Source organism: Convolutriloba macropyga, chromosome 12 (assembly GCF_964194025.1).
Source record: "Convolutriloba macropyga chromosome 12, txConMacr16.3, whole genome shotgun sequence".
In the NCBI taxonomy this organism is placed as follows: Eukaryota; Metazoa; Xenacoelomorpha; order Acoela; family Convolutidae; genus Convolutriloba; species Convolutriloba macropyga.
This window is the reverse complement of record NC_134479.1, coordinates 33832404-33852059: the sequence shown is the minus strand read 5'-3', so window position 1 is coordinate 33852059 and position 19656 is coordinate 33832404. Positions and strand designations below refer to the sequence as shown.

The window sequence follows — 19656 nt, the reverse complement described above, 5'->3', positions numbered from 1 at the left end:
ATTGAAAAATGTGTGAAAGCATCTTAAAAAACACAGTGCACCAATTCAATCCAAACTCTTTGGATTGTAAAAAAGGAGAGCACCTGAATAATAGCAGTTGAGAGGCTGACGGCGGCTATTAATAACAATTACTAAAAAATCAAACGCAATCTCTTTCTGCTCTCACCTCTTGACAATTTGAGAAAGGTTTGAGAAGGGCGGCAAGCAGGGCTACAGATAAAGTTTCTCTCTTCTCAATTCTGTTGACCAGAAGCTGGAATCCATTTAACTGACCAAATCTGTTGATTAGATCAACTAGCCAACCCTGAAAATGACACACTTTTACAGTTAGCTAGAAAAATAGATGTTGAAGCTCTAGCGCTTTAAATTTCTCTACACATTGGAAAATTTTGAGACGAAACATTTTAAACTGATATAATAATGCACAAAAGCAGATATAGCCCAAAGCAAAGGCCGAAAATTTTTGTTTTGAAAATTTTGAATACAGTTTGAAAACAATTTGGGCAGTTCCATTTTGGAATGCCATGCAACACTTTCTTATACAAAGTTGCAGATTTTGAAAACGCAAGGTTTGTCTTTCAAGGAAGGCTACGTGAATCTCTAAGTCACTTCGAAGTTATAGCTCATCTCAAACCGCTATATGGTTCTCAACAAATACCAGAATTTCTCTCAGCCAAGCAACCAATGCATACATACTCAATGGATCTGATTTTTGGGTGTCAACACAATTATACTTAGCTAGTAAGTTACTTAAACCCATCAGACATGATTAAGATAAAAAATATCTCACACGTTACTGCTTTATGGAAAAATGGCGAACTTCTATCTGAATTTTTTCCGTAAGTACAAATGTCATTTTTCTACAATTAAGAGCAATTAAAGATCTATCGATTTTCCATTGATTCATATAAAACTAAAGGAAAACGGAATTTTGATGTATCTGCTCGTCAGAAACAGTTACTTTACAATGTATTTTTGCCGTTTGAGCATTTAATTTCGTTAAAGAGTGAAATACGCAATGGTAACTCACCAGATACCCCCATTTAAAGTAGCTGAACTACATCCCCTAAAAAAGTTGTCACGAAATTGCAACTAATTCATATCTTTTCTCTCTCTAATGTTAAACGCAAATGCAAGCTCAATCAAGGTTGAGCAAGACAACATTTTCAGGCATCTTTCCTTTCCCTGTGAAATTTGATTAGAGTTTATCAACTTTATATTGGGGTATCTGATAAGTTACCATTGTCCATCATCTCAGAATGTAGGAAGGTAAGAGTACTAGCGTAAGCGAAAAGTGTGAATTTTGATGTAATATTGCGACAAAAATGAATTTTTGCTTTGTGAAACCAGGGGGTGCTAACTTGCTTTTGATCAATATATTTTTTATTCAAAAGCTCCTTCGCAATGAAGTACCATCCATCATTACAACTCTCTCCGCCATTTTGAGGCTAGGCCAAAGCATACTAGTTATGATACAATCAATGCATGGATGAGTCTAATTCGCTACGATTATTTTGAGGCAAGTCCAAAGCATACAAGTTACGATAGACAATAAATGCATAGATGAGTTGAATTCGTTACAATTATGTCACAGACAGTTTAAAGAAGAGTACTTAAACCAGCAACAGAGAATACCTTAATATGGCAACTGACCTTGGGCGATCTGTTGTCGACACTTATTGCGTATTTCGTCATGACACTTGCACTACTCATGTCGACATCGGCATCTCGCCTTCTAGCCGAAGAACCACCCGCTAGTCTCTCATTGTCGTCTTCAATAATCTGAAGACAGAACATAGGAACTATTGCCCGTCAGTTTACAAAATACTTGTCCATAAGTAAAAAAAAAGATGTGCGGTTTTATCCAAACATGGGAGAAAAGCATTTAATTCTTCCTCATTTTTTCTTATTCTCTGTCATAGGAGTTTCTCTGTAAAAACTAAATGAGAAATTAATTTTGAGCGCAATTTCTTAGAGAATTCAAACTGCTTCAAGAGATTCTAGGCTTATCGAGAAATGAGCAGAAATGTATATTATAGATTGCCCTACTTCACTGTGGGGGCATTTTCCACTGCTCATTGTGGTGATACAACTTTCATTCATTAGTGAAAACTTATCTTGGTCAGAGCTGTTCAGAAGCGTTTGATTTGTATGCTTTGCAAGAGTACACAAAAACAGTATACTGTGACATGCACTGAATGTGATGCAATCGTGATTGTGTTCATTAGGCAAAATACACTTCTCAAATCAAAAGTTTTAATTTATTTGTACACTCTCTAAATTCGAGAGTTTTTCTTAGTTCAAGCATTAAATCATGATATCTAACGTACATGAAGTTAAATATTACACAGAATTCGTGTAAATCTGTGTTCTCTTAAATCCGGAATAATTCACAAATCATAACTAATGGGTATTAAACTTACGGTGCAAAAAGGGAGAGCATTTATCACGAGATGAAAATGCATTTTTACAGGAAACATCTTGATACGATCAACTTATCAGAAGTTTCTTTTGTTGAACATTATCGACTAACATCGGACAAATTGCTCTCTTCCTACAGACCGAATATAGATTCTAGCGTTAGTGGAGGGTAATGACTTCAATAAGGGGCTTAAAATGACATTACCAGACCAATTTTGGCGTACTTTTCATTTGACTGTGTAGTGAACTGCCGACAAAGGAGTTCAGCTGTTAATTGTGAATGAGAGGAATTTGAATCACGGAAAACTCAAAAAACGGGCGAAAAACTCAATCAATGTCTAATCGATCAGGACAAAATTTCGCATTAAAATGACACACGACTGCACGTACTTCTGCTTCTTTTGTTCTGTGTCTCCGATAAATTTCACTGATTGTACTGCATGAAGTTCTCGGGTAAAAAGAAATCGTCGTAAATTATGTTTTGTTCTTAAGGACCTAATTTTCGAATAATTTTTAACTATTTCAAAACTCTTCAAACGCGAATTGCTGAAAAAAACGTATGAGCCCTCGTCAGTAAAGTTAAAGAGATATTAGCATAAAAAGGCAAACGCCTCAATAGAGCATTTTGACTACTGAACAAACAAAGGGCTCGGAAATGTGCGTTCACACAATGTTCTGAGCGCGCTCATCCAAGTTTTTGACTCAATGGTATACCAAATGAGGAAGAGATAGGAAACTTTTAAAAACTGGCACATTATTCAACAAACCAGTAAATGAAAAAAACTAATGCCGCATTAGAGGGTTGATGAAACCTGCCAATAATGAGACTACGAGACAAGACAAAAATTAAAGTCCAATAAAAACAAATATCAATTACACTCAAAACTCGATGTCTATGTTTAGAAAAAAAAACAAATTCAAATTAACAAAATCAATATGGCATCAGATAACAACTAAACTAAACAAATTGATCTGTACATTACCAACTCAAAAGTAAACAAACCGTTTTTTAAGAAACAAGTATTGAAGCCATTAAGACAAATTATGAATAGTCAATAAAAATAGGATCAACTGAATGTTTTTTTTTTTCATTTGGGTCTCATTCAACTATCAAATGGTCCTCTTTTTAAAGGGTCTAAGTGAGAAAGACAAAAAAAACAAAACATCTACCAGTATAGAAAACTCACAAAAACTCTTTTGAAAACAAACTGTCAAAGCCATAAAGACATCAGTCGACAGACATAACGAACAGCAAATTGAAAATTTGGTTGAACAGAACAAACTAATGAGACTAAGTTAGAAGATATCAAAATAAAAAACAAAGGGGAAGCTTCAAAAATACTTGTTTTTTGAAAAAATTTTATCTGAAACTCAATTAAAGTAATTAGCCATATGAAATCAATGAATTGGTTCAATTAAGCATTCAAGAGAAGCCACTGAGATCTTTCATACTAACTGTCTTTACTGAGAATAAGTTGCAGATTGAGAGATGTAAGCTATACAAGATGCATTGTTCAGAAGTTCACTGATAATTTCTTAAAACAAATTTATACAAAGTCATAAGAGCCATTAGATATCAATACGGTAGGGCTTCATTTATACCAGAATTACAATTTCTGATTAGTCAGACAAAGCCACAACACCGCAAAAAAAGCGCAGGCAAAAAATTAAAATCAATTTAAGTTTTATTTTAAAAACACTTTGCAAAAGTCTTAAGAACCTTGAACTCATTCTCAAAAGCTAATCTGTTATGTACATTGGAGCTCAACTTCATATAAATTAGACTTGAGTTAATTGAGACCTGATTTGCGTGTCAGTATTTAATGAAAAAATGCAAAGTGATTTCGAAAAAAAACGTGCCCCAATACAATTTCAACAGTTTTTATTTATGAGATTCCATGACGAGAATAAAACTAGCCCAGATATAACTGCGCGCTCAACTAAACAAATAACTTCAACACATAGTTCCAGAACAGATAGTTAGGAAACATTAATATATATCAAAAACAAATCATTCCTTTAAGATACAAATCGAGTTCAATTAGAAAAAACGGGCAATATTTTAAAATATAACCAACTAACGTCGGGACAATTGCTCTCTAACAACCCGCGAGCACGGTTTATTCAGGCTAGTATTAGCTTAATTGAAAGTGCGTGAGGTGAGCTCAGCAGGGAGGGAGGGGGAGGTGATGGGGGTAGGTGCGGCAACAGTGGGGACAACAGGGGTGGAGATTGGGGTAAGTGAGCGCGGGGCTGATGTGGGGGGTTGTGGGGGTCAACCTCTAGGAACGGCCCTTACACCATAAGTATAAGTCTTCAAAAGAGTTTGTGAAACGCAAACTTGGAGACTAGTCAGCTGAAAGGCTCTCAGAGCACTTAATGACCGCTGGTCGCAACCTGTTTATCCCGTTTTTGGAGACGAAAAGTCAAATGGGTCAGAAAAAAATGAGTCAAGCGAAAGATCGCATAAAAAAGACCGACAGGACTAATATAATTGCTACGAATTTCGTTTGAGAGCAATTAATCAAGAAGACTCTTATAAGAAGCGGAAACAAAAAACCTCTTTCGGAGTTTTAAACATTTCTATTAGCAGTTCCCATGTCTTTAATTCTGGCAAAATAAAACAAGTCGCTAAAAAAATCAAAATTGGCACTATTTTTGATGACAGAGTCTGAAATTCGAAAAATTTAGCAAAATTTTAAAAAAAAATCCGATCAAACATTTAAGCAGCCCTCTTCTATCTTGAGAGATAAAACCACTAACACTATTGATCGGAATCTTAAAAACATAGCCGGCAGATTGCCGCAAAATAGCCACCGTTCACGCGCTTGATGCACATCGGGATGGAAACAGAAAATGAGATAAATTGACCAAACTTTTTCCCAATTTTTTCAGTGTCAAAAAGAGTTCGAATTCGGCGTTCACTTTCGATTGGACTTTAAAACAAAGCTTAATTCAGCTTCTAAACTGAAAGCTAACAAGCTCAATACAGCTACTGAAGGATACAATAACCTCATTCAACTGAGTCCACAATGACTACCGTTGAGACCCGTCATCAATGAGATTAAGCGATAAGACAGTAATAAAAGTAACAATTACTAGCAAAACCAGAACATAGCCAACACATCGCCGGAAAATAGCCGCCTTTGCCGCGCTTGATGCATATAGGGATTAAAACAGAAAAAGAAAAAGGAGATAATATGATCAAAAACTTTTTATTTTTTTTCAGTGTCAAAAAGTACTAACACTTCGGCGTGTAGTTTCGTTTGGATTCTAAAACTAAGCTTAATTCAGCTTCTAAACTGAAAACCAATAAGCTCCAAAAACCAATGTCAGCTATTAAACACTCTAATGAACTTTGATAATCTAACTCTCAATGACTTAATGACCGGGCTTTATCAGTTTATCTCGTCTCTTGATTTTGCTCTTTTGACCTTGACTGAATTTTCTATCTTGTGTAATTCATTGAGTGGATGGATTAAAAACGATTCAGCTGAAACAGTGAGTAAGGTAAGTCAGAAGTCAACCGTGAAAGTCGTGACTTATGTAAAAAGAAAACCAAGATCAAAATGTAAAGCGAATTTTAAAAAAAATACAGCTGGACAAGTCCTGAAATACAATTCAAGGAGTTGTATTAATTTATGATCTGACAATCATTTACTCCGCTTTAATAGGCAAATGAGTTGTTAGTATTGAGATTAGGCAATAAAACAACACAAGAACAAAACAAGCAAGACAAAAAATGCAACTGATTTTTTGAAGACAGGATCAACCTCAAAAAAATAACTGGTATGAACTCAAACTGGCGACTCAATTCTTCTAATTCTCATTAGAAGCTTGTCATTAAATATCGATGAGTCCTCTCACTAATAATATTAAATGATGACAAAAATAACCAAAAATCGAAAACAAAGCCTTAAATTTTTTTGCAAACACTTAGTATAAAAGTCGCAGAACGCAACAGCTACTGAAGGATACAATAACCACATTATATCCCGTCTCTTGATTTTGTGCTTTGACTTATTCATATTTGATTTAAATTTGACTTTATTCATGATCTTGTGTAATTCATTGAGTCAGTTGAATTAAAAACCATTCAGTTAAAACAGTGAGTGAGATAAGTCAGAAGTCAAACGTGAAAGTCTTGACTTATGTAAAACGAGAAACGTTATCAAAAGGTAAAGCGAACAAAAAAGAGCGCCTAAATAATAGCCCTTTAACGCTTACGGCGGCTATTAAAAAACAACTAAGATTTCTTTTAAAACCGAACAATCGTATAAGTCACAAAAAGCAATAGGTATGAGCTGAAATGACTTGCTTTAATTGAAGCTTTTTTGAAAACCAATTAGACCTGTCAATAATGAGAGTAAGAGTTCAGACGAAAAATGCGATAATTATTATTGAAAACAATTAGTGTCAAAGTCATAGAAAGCACTAGCTTTGAACAAAACCGATTAAATCAATGAAATTAACCCCCTAATAGCAGCATCACCTGTCTCCAATGAGATTAATTGATAAGACATCAAAAAGTACAATAAAAACTTGCAGAACTCAAAATTTCACTCAAATTTTTAAAGAAAAATTAGTTTAGAATCGTGAAAACCACTAGCTATTAACTATAGTGACAAAGTCATAAAAAATTTTAGCTGCCCCTAATGAAATCAAGCAAAGTCAAATAGGCACAATTATAACACATGTACTGCCTTAAAAGCACTGAAGGAGAGGAAAATCTGAAAACAGAAGTCAAATTGACGCACCTGAAAAAAAATCCATCTCAAAAACCGCAAAAAAATTGGTGTTTGTTCAAACACCAATTTTTCACTCCACTCTAAAGGTATTTCGAAAAAGTCACGCTTCAAACCCACTCGATGTTTCGCTCTGTTTACTATCTTAGTGTGACCAAATCACCACTTTAGTTTGTCTTCTCACTGACATGAAAATGCCGAAAAAAGCGTGAACAGATCTTAAAATAAGACAGCGCACCAATACAAGTCAAATTCTTTGAACTGTAAAAAAAAGGGGAGCGCCTATTAATTAGAAAAATTAACAAAAATTTGGGCAAAAAATACGGAAAATGTGAAACATACCCGGCGGATTGCCGGAAAATAGCCGCCGTTGACGCGCTTGATGCTCATCGGGATTGAAACAGAAAAAGAAAAAAAAGGAAGACACAAATTTACCAAGTTTTTTCTGTTTTTTTTCAAAAACTTACATTTTGGCGCGCAGTTTCAGTTGGATTCTAAAGCTAAATTTAATTCAGCTTCTAAACAGAAAGCTATTAAGCCTAATACCAATGTCGGCAGAGAAACTGATAAACTAATTCTCAATGACAGGGCTCTATCGGTCAATCCTGTCTCTTTCGATTTTGATCTTTTGACTTCCACAGCATTCACCACATTGCGTAATTGAATGCGTAAAAAATCTAAAATCCATTCAGTTGAAAAGTGAGTAGAGTAAGTCAGAAGTCAAACGAAAATCGTGATTCTTTTAAAACGAAAAACGTGATCAAAATGTAAAACCACTTAAGAAAACACAGCAGGACAAGTCTTTAAATAAAACTAAAAACAAGAATTGTATTAAATTATGACCTGACAATCATTTACTCCGCTTTAAAAAGCAAATGAGAGCTGTTGGTAATAAGACTAAGCAATAAAAACAACAAAAGAACAACAAAAACAAACAAGACTTAATAGTCATCTTTTATTTTTTTTTTTGAAAAGACAGGATCAACATCAAAAGACAACTGCTATGAACTCAAACTGCCAAATAAAATCCTCTATTTTTCATTAGGAACCTCTCATTAAACGTTTATTAGACCTCTCACAATTATTAAATGATAAAAAAACAAACCGTAATAAAACTCTCTGAAAGTTTTTGAAAACACTTAGTATAAAGGTCATAGAACGCAACAGCTACTGAACGACAGAATTACATCAATTAATTGAGTCCTCAATGACCACAGTTGAGACCTGTCATCAATGAGAATAAGTGATGACAGCAATAAGTACAACAAATACTAGCAAACGAGAAAAAAATGAAAGGCTACAGGGTCTAGTATCAATACCAATAAATATTAAAGATAGTAACTAAAACTTATGAGAACAAAGTCCAAGTACCGAGCATTTAAAAATGGAGTTTATGGTTTTATCCCGTTTCTATTACTGACTTTCAATTTTTTATACTGACTCTCTTCATTTTGAATTGCTTTAATGAGCAGCTGAAAAGGACTTTGAGCAGGATGACAGAAGAGTAAAACTAGCCTAGAGAAGTCAAAACAATTTCACGCAAAATGTCGAAAAAGCGGCAAAATGGGTAAAGCGAAAAAAGTTCGACGAATTAAAAAACATAGCAGGACAAGTCCTGAAATACAGTTCAAAGAATTGAATCAAAAACTTAGAAGTACTCTACCTGACCAGCAGCTCACGTGAACAATGCCAGCGAAAACAGAAACAAAATCATCTCCAAAATACTGAGAAATTAAAAAAATAAAAATACTGAACAAAGATATATTAATTGCTCGGACTGTCATTTTTATGAGACACATTTGCTCTACAAAGACAAAGCCCTAATGCACCTTTTGAAAATTAATATTCGATATAAACTTTCAAGATTATATTACTCGGGTAAAAAGTTGCCTCAAATAACGATCAACAAGAAATTACCTGTTTAACTTTAAATCACCATATTAAAGCCAGCAAAATTCAAGCAACAGGAAAAATCAATTTGAAGACTTAACTTATATTGCAAAATTAAAACATAGCCGACAGATTGCCGGAAAATAGCCGCGATAGAAGCTTGTGGCCTACCATGAATTGAAACAACTAAAGAAATAAGATTGACAGATCGACCACCAGCTTTTTAATAGACCACTTGACTTTTTGGGTTAGATTCGGACTGTCAATTTTATGACACATTTGCTCTACAAGGAAAAAAACCCTAATGGAGCTTTTTCAAAATTAATATTCGATATTAAAACTCCAGACTCTATTACTCAGGAACTAGGGTATATAATTTTGGCACTACTTAGATGCACACTATTGACCTTTAATTAGTAAAGGTTCATAAAATTTTAAGTTCTATAAGTGAGTTCAGAAGTCACTTTTTGTGTGAGGTAAGTCAGGCAATTGACCAAAAATCAGAAATGACGTCACGAACAAAAATTTTAACTACAAAGCAGTAGAAGTCACTGAAGTCATTGAAAAAGTCAATTACGAGAAGTCAGGGTAAAACGAAACAAAAATAAACTGTTAGACGAAAAAACATTGCAGGACAAGTCCTGAAAAACAATTCAAAGAACAAAATGAAAAACTTAGAAGTACTTTACCTGACCACCACATCAATTGAACAATGCAAGCCAAAACACAAACAAAATCATCTCAAAAAATTGAGAAACTAAAAATATACTTTATGCTAAAACTCTAGAAGCTTTTACCCCTAAAGCAAAATTTGATCTTTTAATTATACCTATTTCAAAAATACGTTCAAGACCAATTTTTTATCTCTGAAATCGGTCCAGTATTATATCTGCAATAACCGAAAGAAATTCATTGGCCTTTGAAGATCGATTAACTCGAAAACGACCGAAAAATTAAAAGAAAAAAGAAACCAATTGCAAATTTTAATTAAATGTTACTGAAAATCGTGATATTAAAATTTTCAGAATTGTTTCTGTGTATCTAGAGGCTATCAGACGCCATCCCGTAACCCAAGCCTTCAAAAGTTCATGGGCTCAAAGACCGATAGGCAAAAATTTTTAAAAAATTTCAAAAAAGAGAAATTCTTTCGAATAAAATGTAGAAAACCATTCACTTGCCCCCTAGCAACTATTTAATAACATACTATCAAACCTTGGATGAGATTAGCTGGCTACTGAGGTGAGAAAAAATGACAAAGACAAATGTTAAAAGACAAAAACTTACAAAAATTGCAAATTTAATCAAGAAATTTCTAACATTCGAAAGGTTAAATTGTTGAAAACAAATCCATTGAAACTAACAACCATGCAGTAATTTTCATCAGACCTTGGAATAGGTTTTTTGGTACTTGAGAATGAACAAATACGAAAAACTGACAAAAACTTTAGAAAACCTTGAAAAAAATTGCAAATTTTATCAAAAATGTGTTAACATTTGAGACATTAAAATCTTGAAAACCAATCCGTTGTTACTAGAAATTATGCACTGACCTATTATCAAACCTCAAAGAAGATTCCTTGGCCCCTGAAGATGGAAAAACTCAAAAAATAACAAACATTTTCAAAAAAAATTGAAAAAAAATTGCAAAAATTAGTATCATTTTGCGTGTGTGTGTTTGTAGTACCAAAACATATAGCTCATAAAATAGTCATAAAAAGTAAATTTGTCTCGAAAAAGGCCTTCTTCCACTTTTAAAAACTTCAACCTAAGACTAATCAAACAAAAAAACTCAAAAAATCACAAAAAACGTGAAAAATTGCACCATTTTGTGCCCAAAAACTCCTAAAAACGACCTTTTAACCTTCAATTAAGGCCATCCCAGCAGCTGCACCACTCTAAGCACTTGAAGGACTACTAAAGCCCACTTGGGGCCTCTAATGAAACTTAATGCTCGCTGGGCTTTACCTGTTTATTCCGTTTTGAAAGATCAAAGTCATTGAAAAATGTGTGAACACATCTTAAAAAAAACACAGCGCCCCAATACAATTCAAATTCTTTTAATTGTAAAAAATTATCAGCGCTATAATAGCCGGCTGAGAAGATGGGGGTGGCTATTAACAAAAATAACGGAAATCGGTCTACTATTCACAAACCTTTAAATCTCGATAAATCTCCGTTGAAAACGAAATTCAAAAAATCTTTTTCTGTATTCTACGCTGGACAGGCTTTTTCATGATACCACTCACAACTCTCTGCATTGAATATATCGATCGGCGAAAATTGAGTGAACAAGAAAAAACCCAATTGAGTATATAGTTCCTGTGGGGTTGGACAAAATATTCAAATATCGGGGACGCTTTGGATACATTTCCATTTGGACAGGTTAGGAATACCTGTTCAATATCTGGCTCAAACTCGGCAGGTCGCTGGGCGTTGAACTGGTGGAACCGACTTCCTTGATTGAATACCAGAGCCAAAATGTCCAGAAGTGCAAAATTGTCACAGTTGAACTTGAGGATGATCAAATGAATCAGTTTCTCACAGTTGTTTCTGATGGCCCTCTGAAATTTTAATCAATAATACTTCGTAATGTAAAATTTGAACAAGATTTTTTTAATTGATTTTTTTGTTCTTAGTGTATTCAGCGTAATCATTTTCGCCGAATAGATCAAAACAATTGGAAAGAAAAGATATTAAGCCCAGAAACTTTACTGTAGTTTCGAATATATCCTTGAGTTAATTAAAAATTACAACCAAACAAAATATGGAACAGTTCGATTAGCAATATATGGCTATCCGCTAAAAAGCTCGGATTAGCTTTTTACCTGAATGTCAACCTTCCAGTTTTGAACAGCCTCGTCATTTAGAATTTTAAGTGTAGACTGATGAAGCCCTTCTCTGTAAAACCGAAGACATTCAGCGCTCTCTTCATCTTGACCTAAAATTACTTTCTGTTCTCACTGAACTTTAAGCCAATCAAGCAAGCCAAACTCGTTTATTATAGACAATGACGCTATAAACTATAATTTTTAAACGGTATTGTACTTTTAATTACCTGTTTTCGCTAAACTGATGCTGGCGTCTAATAGTACTTCTAACTCCCCTCCAGGTAACACCGGAATGACCCATCGCGGCCTGTTAATCATTTCATCCAATTTATAGAGCACTTGGACAGGAAACTCATAAACGAGATCAATAGTTTCGCCCTCTGTTTCATCCAGAATAGAAACATCGACGTTTTCCGTAGTGTCATCTCTGATAGTGGTCTGATTGTTCTCAATGACCAAATCTTCCGGCGAAACAGTATCATCAGTTGTATTTCCACTGATGTCTAAGGGACTTTCATGCTCTGCATACGGCGGTGGAGGTTCGTCTGGTAAAGGGACGTCCAGTTCTGGGCTCTCAAGTAATGTTATCTGATTCTCAACAGAATGCATTGTGTTTTCAATGTTATGTTCTCCCCTCGATTCATGCTCTACGTATCCAGGATTCTGAGCGATTTCAGGAACTTCCGGAATGGGCGGTCCATTTGAAATATTCATTAAGATTGCATCTGAAACATACCGCGAGGACGCATTCGGGAGGAAAGTTGCTCTTCAACGTGAATACTCTACAACAACAAAACAACGAAATTCACAGGTTCTGTACACGCTCTCTTGAATTCTGTTTGAAGCGTCATCCAAATAACTCCGTACAATTGTGTCCATCTCAAGAAAGTTCAGCATACAGCAAAAGCATGTCAAATATTATATTATAGGGATGAAAGATGCCCCTGGAACTCCAAAAGCCTATTACTACTTAAATTATTAAATTACTAATTATTAAATATTTTTCAAGACTGCATTAAAAAAGATTAAATCAGCCCTATCTACAAAAAAAGCTGACCCGATGGATGCAACCAACTACCGCCCAATATCAATCACAAGTGCGTTTTCAAAAATTTTTGAGTGAATGAACTACAATATCCGTGCACTTTATGCTGATACGGTTTTTGGTTGCGGGTTTTCTAAAGCACTTTACTTGTCGGGTGTGAGCTAGAGAAAAGTTTTAAGTCAGACTTTTTTTAATTGAAGAATTAGAATTGTTGAACAAAAGTTGGAGTTAAAAGTTACAGAGTTATATATATAAAAAAAGAAATAAAGGTCTGAAGAATAAATTGATGAGCTGTTGTTAAAGATGAATAAGGAGTTTTAAGGCAGCTGATTTAATAAGTTGAGATTTTAGTTATGGTTGTTGGTTGTGTTCATATCAATGGTTAATTTTTCTTCGTTTAATTTTACCAATTTCTCTAATTGGTGTGGGATTTTCGCATGATTTTTCTTACCCGCACGGGTTCCTGTTAGTTAAACAAACAGAAAACAGGTTTACCTGTTTGACGAATCCCGTCAAGAAACAATCCTTGACGTATCCCGTCAAGGTCTAAATCCGTGATAGTTCCCATCATAATTTATGCTATGGCTTTTTCTGTTATAAATCGGTTTACTGTTGGTTAAATATGTTTCGAATGCTTAATTTTATTTAAGAAAATTTCGATTGGTGCGTGCAAATTGTAATTTTTAAGCTTATCATACTTTCTGTTCTGAGGGTTACTGCCTCCCTCTAAAAAATGAGTGTTCAACACACTCCGAAGCTTCTTTATGGGCCCATATTTGTGTTCAATTACTGTTCTGATTTACCTATTCCATATTTATCATGAAAACTCCGGTCTATATCGTCCTCCATGATATTTTTCGCCTGCAAAAAGTTCTTGAAGTGGTCCTCCCGGTCACCCTTGTCCGGATGACACAGCAAAGACAACGTTTTGTAGTTTCAAAATTGTGGTCGTTGTTGCCCCCTGCGGCAGGAATAGCAGCTCGTGTAGATTGGGTGATCGACTGAAAGGGCTTTGTGCATTTATAGCCTCCAGCCTCCTCTGGATGACCTTTCTTGACGTCTGCTCCGTTTTCACCCTACTTCAAAGCTTTCTGATATCCTTCTCGTCATTTTCCTGCTTCCGAGCTAAAAACTTTTTCTCAACTACTAGAGCGAAACATTCCTTTGTGTTAGTTAAACCAACAGATAACAAGTTTACCTTTTTGACGAATCCCGTCGAGAAGAAACAATCCTTGACGTATCCCGTCAAGGTCTAAATCCGTGATAGTTCCCATCATAATTTATGCTATGGCTTTTTCTGTTATAAACCGGTTTACTGTTGGTTAAATATGTTTCTAATGCTTAATTTTATTTAAGAAAATTTCGATTGGTCCTTGGAAATTGTAATTTTTTAGCTTATCATACTTTCTGTTCTTAGGGTTAATACCTCCCTCTAAAAAATGAGTGTTCAACTCACTCCGAAACTTCTTTATGGGTCCATATTGGTGTTCAATTACTGTTTTGATTTACCTATTCCATATTTATCATGAAAACTCCGGCCTTTCTCGTCCTCCATGGTATTTTTCGCCAGCAAAAAATTCTTGAAGAGGTCCTCCCGGTCACCCTTGTCCGGATGACACAGCAAAGACAACGTTTTGTAGTTTCAAAATTGTGGTCGTTGTTGTCCCCTGCGGCAGGAATAGCAAATCGAGTAGATTGGGTGATCGACTGAAAGGGCTTTGTGCATTTATAGCCTCCAGCCTCCTCTGGATGACCTTTCTTGACGTCTGCTCCGTTTTCACCCTACTTCAAAGCTTTCTGATATCCTTCTCGTCATTTTCCTGCTTCTGAGCTAAAAACTTTCACCCAACTACTAAAGCGACACATTCCTTTGTGTTAGTTAAACCAACAGATAACAGGTTTACCTCTTTGACGAATCCCGTCAAGAAGAAACAATCCTTGACGTATCCCGTCAAGGTCTAAATCCGTGATAGTTCCCATCATAATTTATGCTATGGCTTTTTCTGCTATGAATCGGTTTACTGTTGCTTAAAGATGTTTCGAATGCTTAATTTTATTTAAGAAAATTTCGATTGGTGCGTGCAAATTGTAATTTTTAAGCTTATCATACTTTCTGTTCTGAGGGTTACTGCCTCCCTCTAAAAAATGAGTGTTCAACACACTCCGAAGCTTCTTTATGGGCCCATATTTGTGTTCAATTACTGTTCTGATTTACCTATTCCATATTTATCATGAAAACTCCGGCCTTTCTCGTCCTCCATGGTATTTTTCGCCAGCAAAAACTTCTTGAAGAGGTCCTCCCGGTCACCCTTGTCCGGATGACACAGCAAAAACAACGTTTTGTAGTTTCAAAATTGTGGTCGTTTTTGTTTCCTGCGGCAGGAATAGCAAATCGGGTAGATTGGGTGATCGACTGAAAGGGCTTTGTGCATTTATAGCCTCCAGCCTCCTCTGGAGGACGTTTCTTGACGTCTGCTCCCTTTTCACCCTACTTCAAAGCTTTCTGATATCCTTCTCGTCATTTTCCTGCTTCCGAGCTGAAAACTTTCACTCAACTGCTAGAGCGACACATTCCTTTGTGTTAGTTAAACCAACAGATAACAGGTTTACCTCTTTGACGAATCCCGTCAAGAAGAAACAATCCTTGACGTATCCCGTCAAGGTCTAAATCCGTGATAGTTCCCATCATAATTTATGCTATGGCTTTTTCTGTTATGAATCGGTTTACTGTTGGTTAAATATGTTTCGAATGCTTAATTTTATTTAAGAAAAATTCGATTGGTCCTTGGAAATTGTAATTTTTTAGCTTATCATACTTTCTGTTCTTAGGGTTAATACCTCCCTCTAAAAAATGAGTGTTCAACTCACTCCGAAACTTCTTTATGGGTCCATATTGGTGTTCAATTACTGTTTTGATTTACCTATTCCATATTTATCATGAAAACTCCGGCCTTTCTCGTCCTCCATGGTATTTTTCGCCAGCAAAAAATTCTTGAAGAGGTCCTCCCGGTCACCCTTGTCCGGATGACACAGCAAAGACAACGTTTTGTAGTTTCAAAATTGTGGTCGTTGTTGTCCCCTGCGGCAGGAATAGCAAATCGGGTAGATTGGGTGATCGACTGAAAGGGCTTTGTGCATTTATAGCCTCCAGCCTCCTCTGGATGACCTTTCTTGACGTCTGCTCCGTTTTCACCCTACTTCAAAGCTTTCTGATATCCTCCTCGTCATTTTCCTGCTTCTGAGCTAAAAACTTTCACTCAACTACTAAAGCGACACATTCCTTTGTATTAGTTAAACCAACAGATAACAGGTTTACCTCTATGACGAATCCCGTCAAGAAGAAACAATCCTTGACGTATCCCGTCAAGGTCTAAATCCGTGATAGTTCCCATCATAATTTATGCTATGGCTTTTTCTGCTATAAATCGGTTTACTGTTGGTTAAATCTGTTTCTAAAGCCTTATTTTATTTAAGAAAATTTCGATTGGTGCGTGCAAATTGTAATTTTTTAGTTTATCATACTTTCTGTTCTTAGGGTTACTACTTCCCTCTAACAAAATGAGTGTTCAACTCTCTCCGAAGCTTCTTTATGGGTTCATATCTGTGTTCAATTACTGTTCTGATTTACCTATTCCATATTTATCATGAACACTCCGGGCTATCTCGTCATCCATGATATTATTCGCCTGCAAAAAGTTCTTGAAGTGGTCCTCCCGGTCACCCTTGTCCGGATGACACAGCAAAGACAACGTTTTGTAGTTTCAAAATTGTGGTCGTTGTTGCCCCCTGCGGCAGGAATAGCAGCTCGTGTAGATTGGGTGATCGACTGAAAGGGCTTTGTGCATTTATAGCCTCCAGCCTCCTCTGGAGGACCTTTCTTGACATCTGCTCCGTTTTCACCCTACTTCAAAGCTTTCTGATATCCTCCCGGTCATTTTCCTGCTTCCGAGTTGAAAAAATTTCACTCAACTACTAGAGCGACACATTCCTTTGTTTGCTTTTGCTTGGCTTTTACCATCCTCCAACTCTGTGTTCAACATATCAACCTAACTCCTGCAGGACTCCCGCTGATTCCCAGCGTTTACAAGTAATCTTTTTCTCTCTAGGAGTAGCTCGTGGAACTTTTGACTTTCTAGTTTTAACTGCCGAAGCTCCTTTTTGAGCCGAGCCCCAGCAGGTCCGAGCATTTCGCTGTTGTTTATCTTTTTCTTTTGCTCTTCAATTTTGGCTTGCAGCTCATTCAGTTCTATCACACTGATTGGAGTTCTATCTACAATATTGGATGGTTGAAGCTGTCTCAAGGGTACTACAAAATTTTTATTGGATGTCACTCCAACAATCCTATAAAGCTGATGCCTGACGATTGACTTCACTTTGTAGAGCTCGGGTAAGTAATATCAATAATCGACCATTTTTGCTTCTGCCGTTCGTATGTATAATAAAATACAATTAATCCATTAATCCACTGTATCAATTTCAATTTCGGCTGTTTCGGGAATAGATTTAGCCTTTTTTACATTACAAGATTAGTATCACCGTCACAGAGTTCAACTGTTGTATTTTTTTTTTCAAATTTTTTCACTAAAACTTTGTTTGAGATGAAGAAAACACCCTAATTCCCCCATTGGATTAATTGGCTGCAGTGCAATTACAGGATTGGTGCCAATCCGTAGCACATCGACTGACAGGAACACACGCATAACACAAATAATAGTTTTTAAGCCGATAAAAACAGTCATCAAAATTATGGTGACTTCCCTGGCCACATGTCAAACTTGTTTCACTTTATTACCAAGGTAATTAAAAATTAAGAATTCGTGCCACCCGTACCTCCAGTCTATGTTGAAATACTGTAAGGTCTCATGTTCATATGAGCCCCCTTGTCCAGGAAAACCCCTCTCTTATTATTGTTTTTCTCCAGTGGCTTAACCTTTGGGTTGTCTTGCTAAGTTCAAGACGATCATCATTGAACGGTCCCTCCACTGATGCAGTAATTGACCAACTCACGTTATTTCTCTGATTGTGCATCTCATCGGGCTTGTCAACCAGTTCTAGTTGTTGGCCATATGTAATCAATGACCCGTTCTGCACCTCAAGCGCGTTCGGGTACAAGGCGTTGCAATTGGTTATTGTAAAATGTCTATAGAGCACTTCAGATATCGGGTCCATTTATCTTATCCTGTCTGAACTGTTTTCAGAAGATACACTAACTGGTATTTCCTTGGTACAAAAAGAAATTTCTATGACACGGACGACAATTTTAGCGCACTTATGGACTTAAAGCACTTCTTCCGCTCTTTCGGCGTGTAATCCTAGAGCGTTCTGTTGACATAAGAATACTTGGTGTTCGTTTCCATTTATTGGTGTAGCCAGAATCATTGCTCTCTGATGTTTTTCTATGAGACAATTCAATAGTTCTGTTTCTTTCAAGTTTTCGAACATACCTCGAAAATCCCACACAAAGAGTTGATCTAGTTTTTTGTCCCTGAGATCTGTCTCAGATATATCTGCTGATGAAAAATTATGTTCTTTGATACTCACGGATTCATTTGTGTAATACAAGTTTCTGTGGTTTGTTTCAAAAAGTTGAAACTCGTCTACCTGTTTGGTTTTGTTTTTTACCTGATCTGCTAAGTTTCTTTTTTCGTCTAAATTGTTGGTCAAATAACTAATGATTCAAGCGTTGATTATCTGTGCTGTTGTCGAGCTCGAAAATAATTTTATATTTCGTTTTGTATCTCGGTCAAATATATATTGTACTAAATCTAATTCAAACGTATCTCCTTGATATAACAAGGTTTGTACTTGTTTCACAGGTTCTTTAAAATATAATCAAGTTCCTTCAGTTGTTTCCTTTATTTGAATAAAAAAAATTCCCATGAAAATTTCAGAATTTATCAGGATGTTAATTATTGGTTTTCTATTTTTTGCATCGATCCAGTCCACGAGGTAGACAAAATTCACTCCCTTCTCCTCCCCACCTTTGATGAATGATTTTGATATTTTCTGAACAAACTCTGAGTCGCTTCCGCCACATCCCATTAAGTGTTTCTTTAGGAGCATTAACTTTTAAGTCACCGAGTCCCGGTAACACTATCTGTGTCCCTGCCATTGTATTTGGCAGACCGATTCTTTTTAAGAGTAAAACGTTGGAATTATTTGGGTTTTCTCGATGAGGTATTTTGAATCGTCATACCAATCAATTTTTTTAGTGAAGTTACAGTATATGTGGCTCTGTACATGCAGTATTTACTCATGTTGTTCTCAGCGTAGATGACTCCTCCTTGGTTCACCTGCTCCTAATTGATATGTGTCGTTTCGAATTTGGTCCGTTCAGAAGTGACAAATTTATGCGTCTGCGGAATGTTCTCGAAATCAAACCGCACAATCTTTAAGGGTTGTGAAAAACCTAAATGCTACACAATTGGAGCAGTTTCCAGTTCAGCGGCACGCTCCAATGTGAGTTGCTCGCCCTCTCCATTTTGTCGGATCACCTTTTTAAAAAATGCGTCGTTATCAAGTTTTTTCACCGAATCGTTAAACTTGAATAAAAAAAAATTCTTTCAATTTCCCTGGTCTTGTTATTCCCGAAGCACTTTTTGTTTGATATCGTCGTTCAGTAACAGTTTGCTAATTAGAAGCCGCGCTTCTATTTGAAAATTCTTCGCCTTCACTTCTTTCGGTTGTTTCCAGCAGGCTATGCCGCTTCTGCTGTGTGGCTACTTTG

The 19656-nt window shown here is 36.0% G+C and overlaps 1 protein-coding gene across 1 annotated transcript in view; it reads right to left on the bottom strand.

Annotated features, from left to right (window-relative positions):
- LOC142350337 (ubiquitin carboxyl-terminal hydrolase 9X-like) overlaps window positions 1-12660 on the bottom strand; it is an 81098-nt gene extending 68438 nt beyond the window's left edge. Inside the window, exons 1-5 of the mRNA XM_075402170.1 lie at window positions 12112-12660; window positions 11882-11994; window positions 11450-11617; window positions 1654-1782; window positions 167-304 (exon numbers count right to left, since the gene is read on the bottom strand). Coding sequence (XP_075258285.1) covers window positions 167-304; window positions 1654-1782; window positions 11450-11617; window positions 11882-11994; window positions 12112-12598 — 1035 coding nt within the window. The 5' untranslated portion in view covers window positions 12599-12660. The remainder of the gene's footprint in view (window positions 1-166; window positions 305-1653; window positions 1783-11449; window positions 11618-11881; window positions 11995-12111) is intronic.
- Between the last annotated feature and the right edge of the window lie 6996 nt (window positions 12661-19656).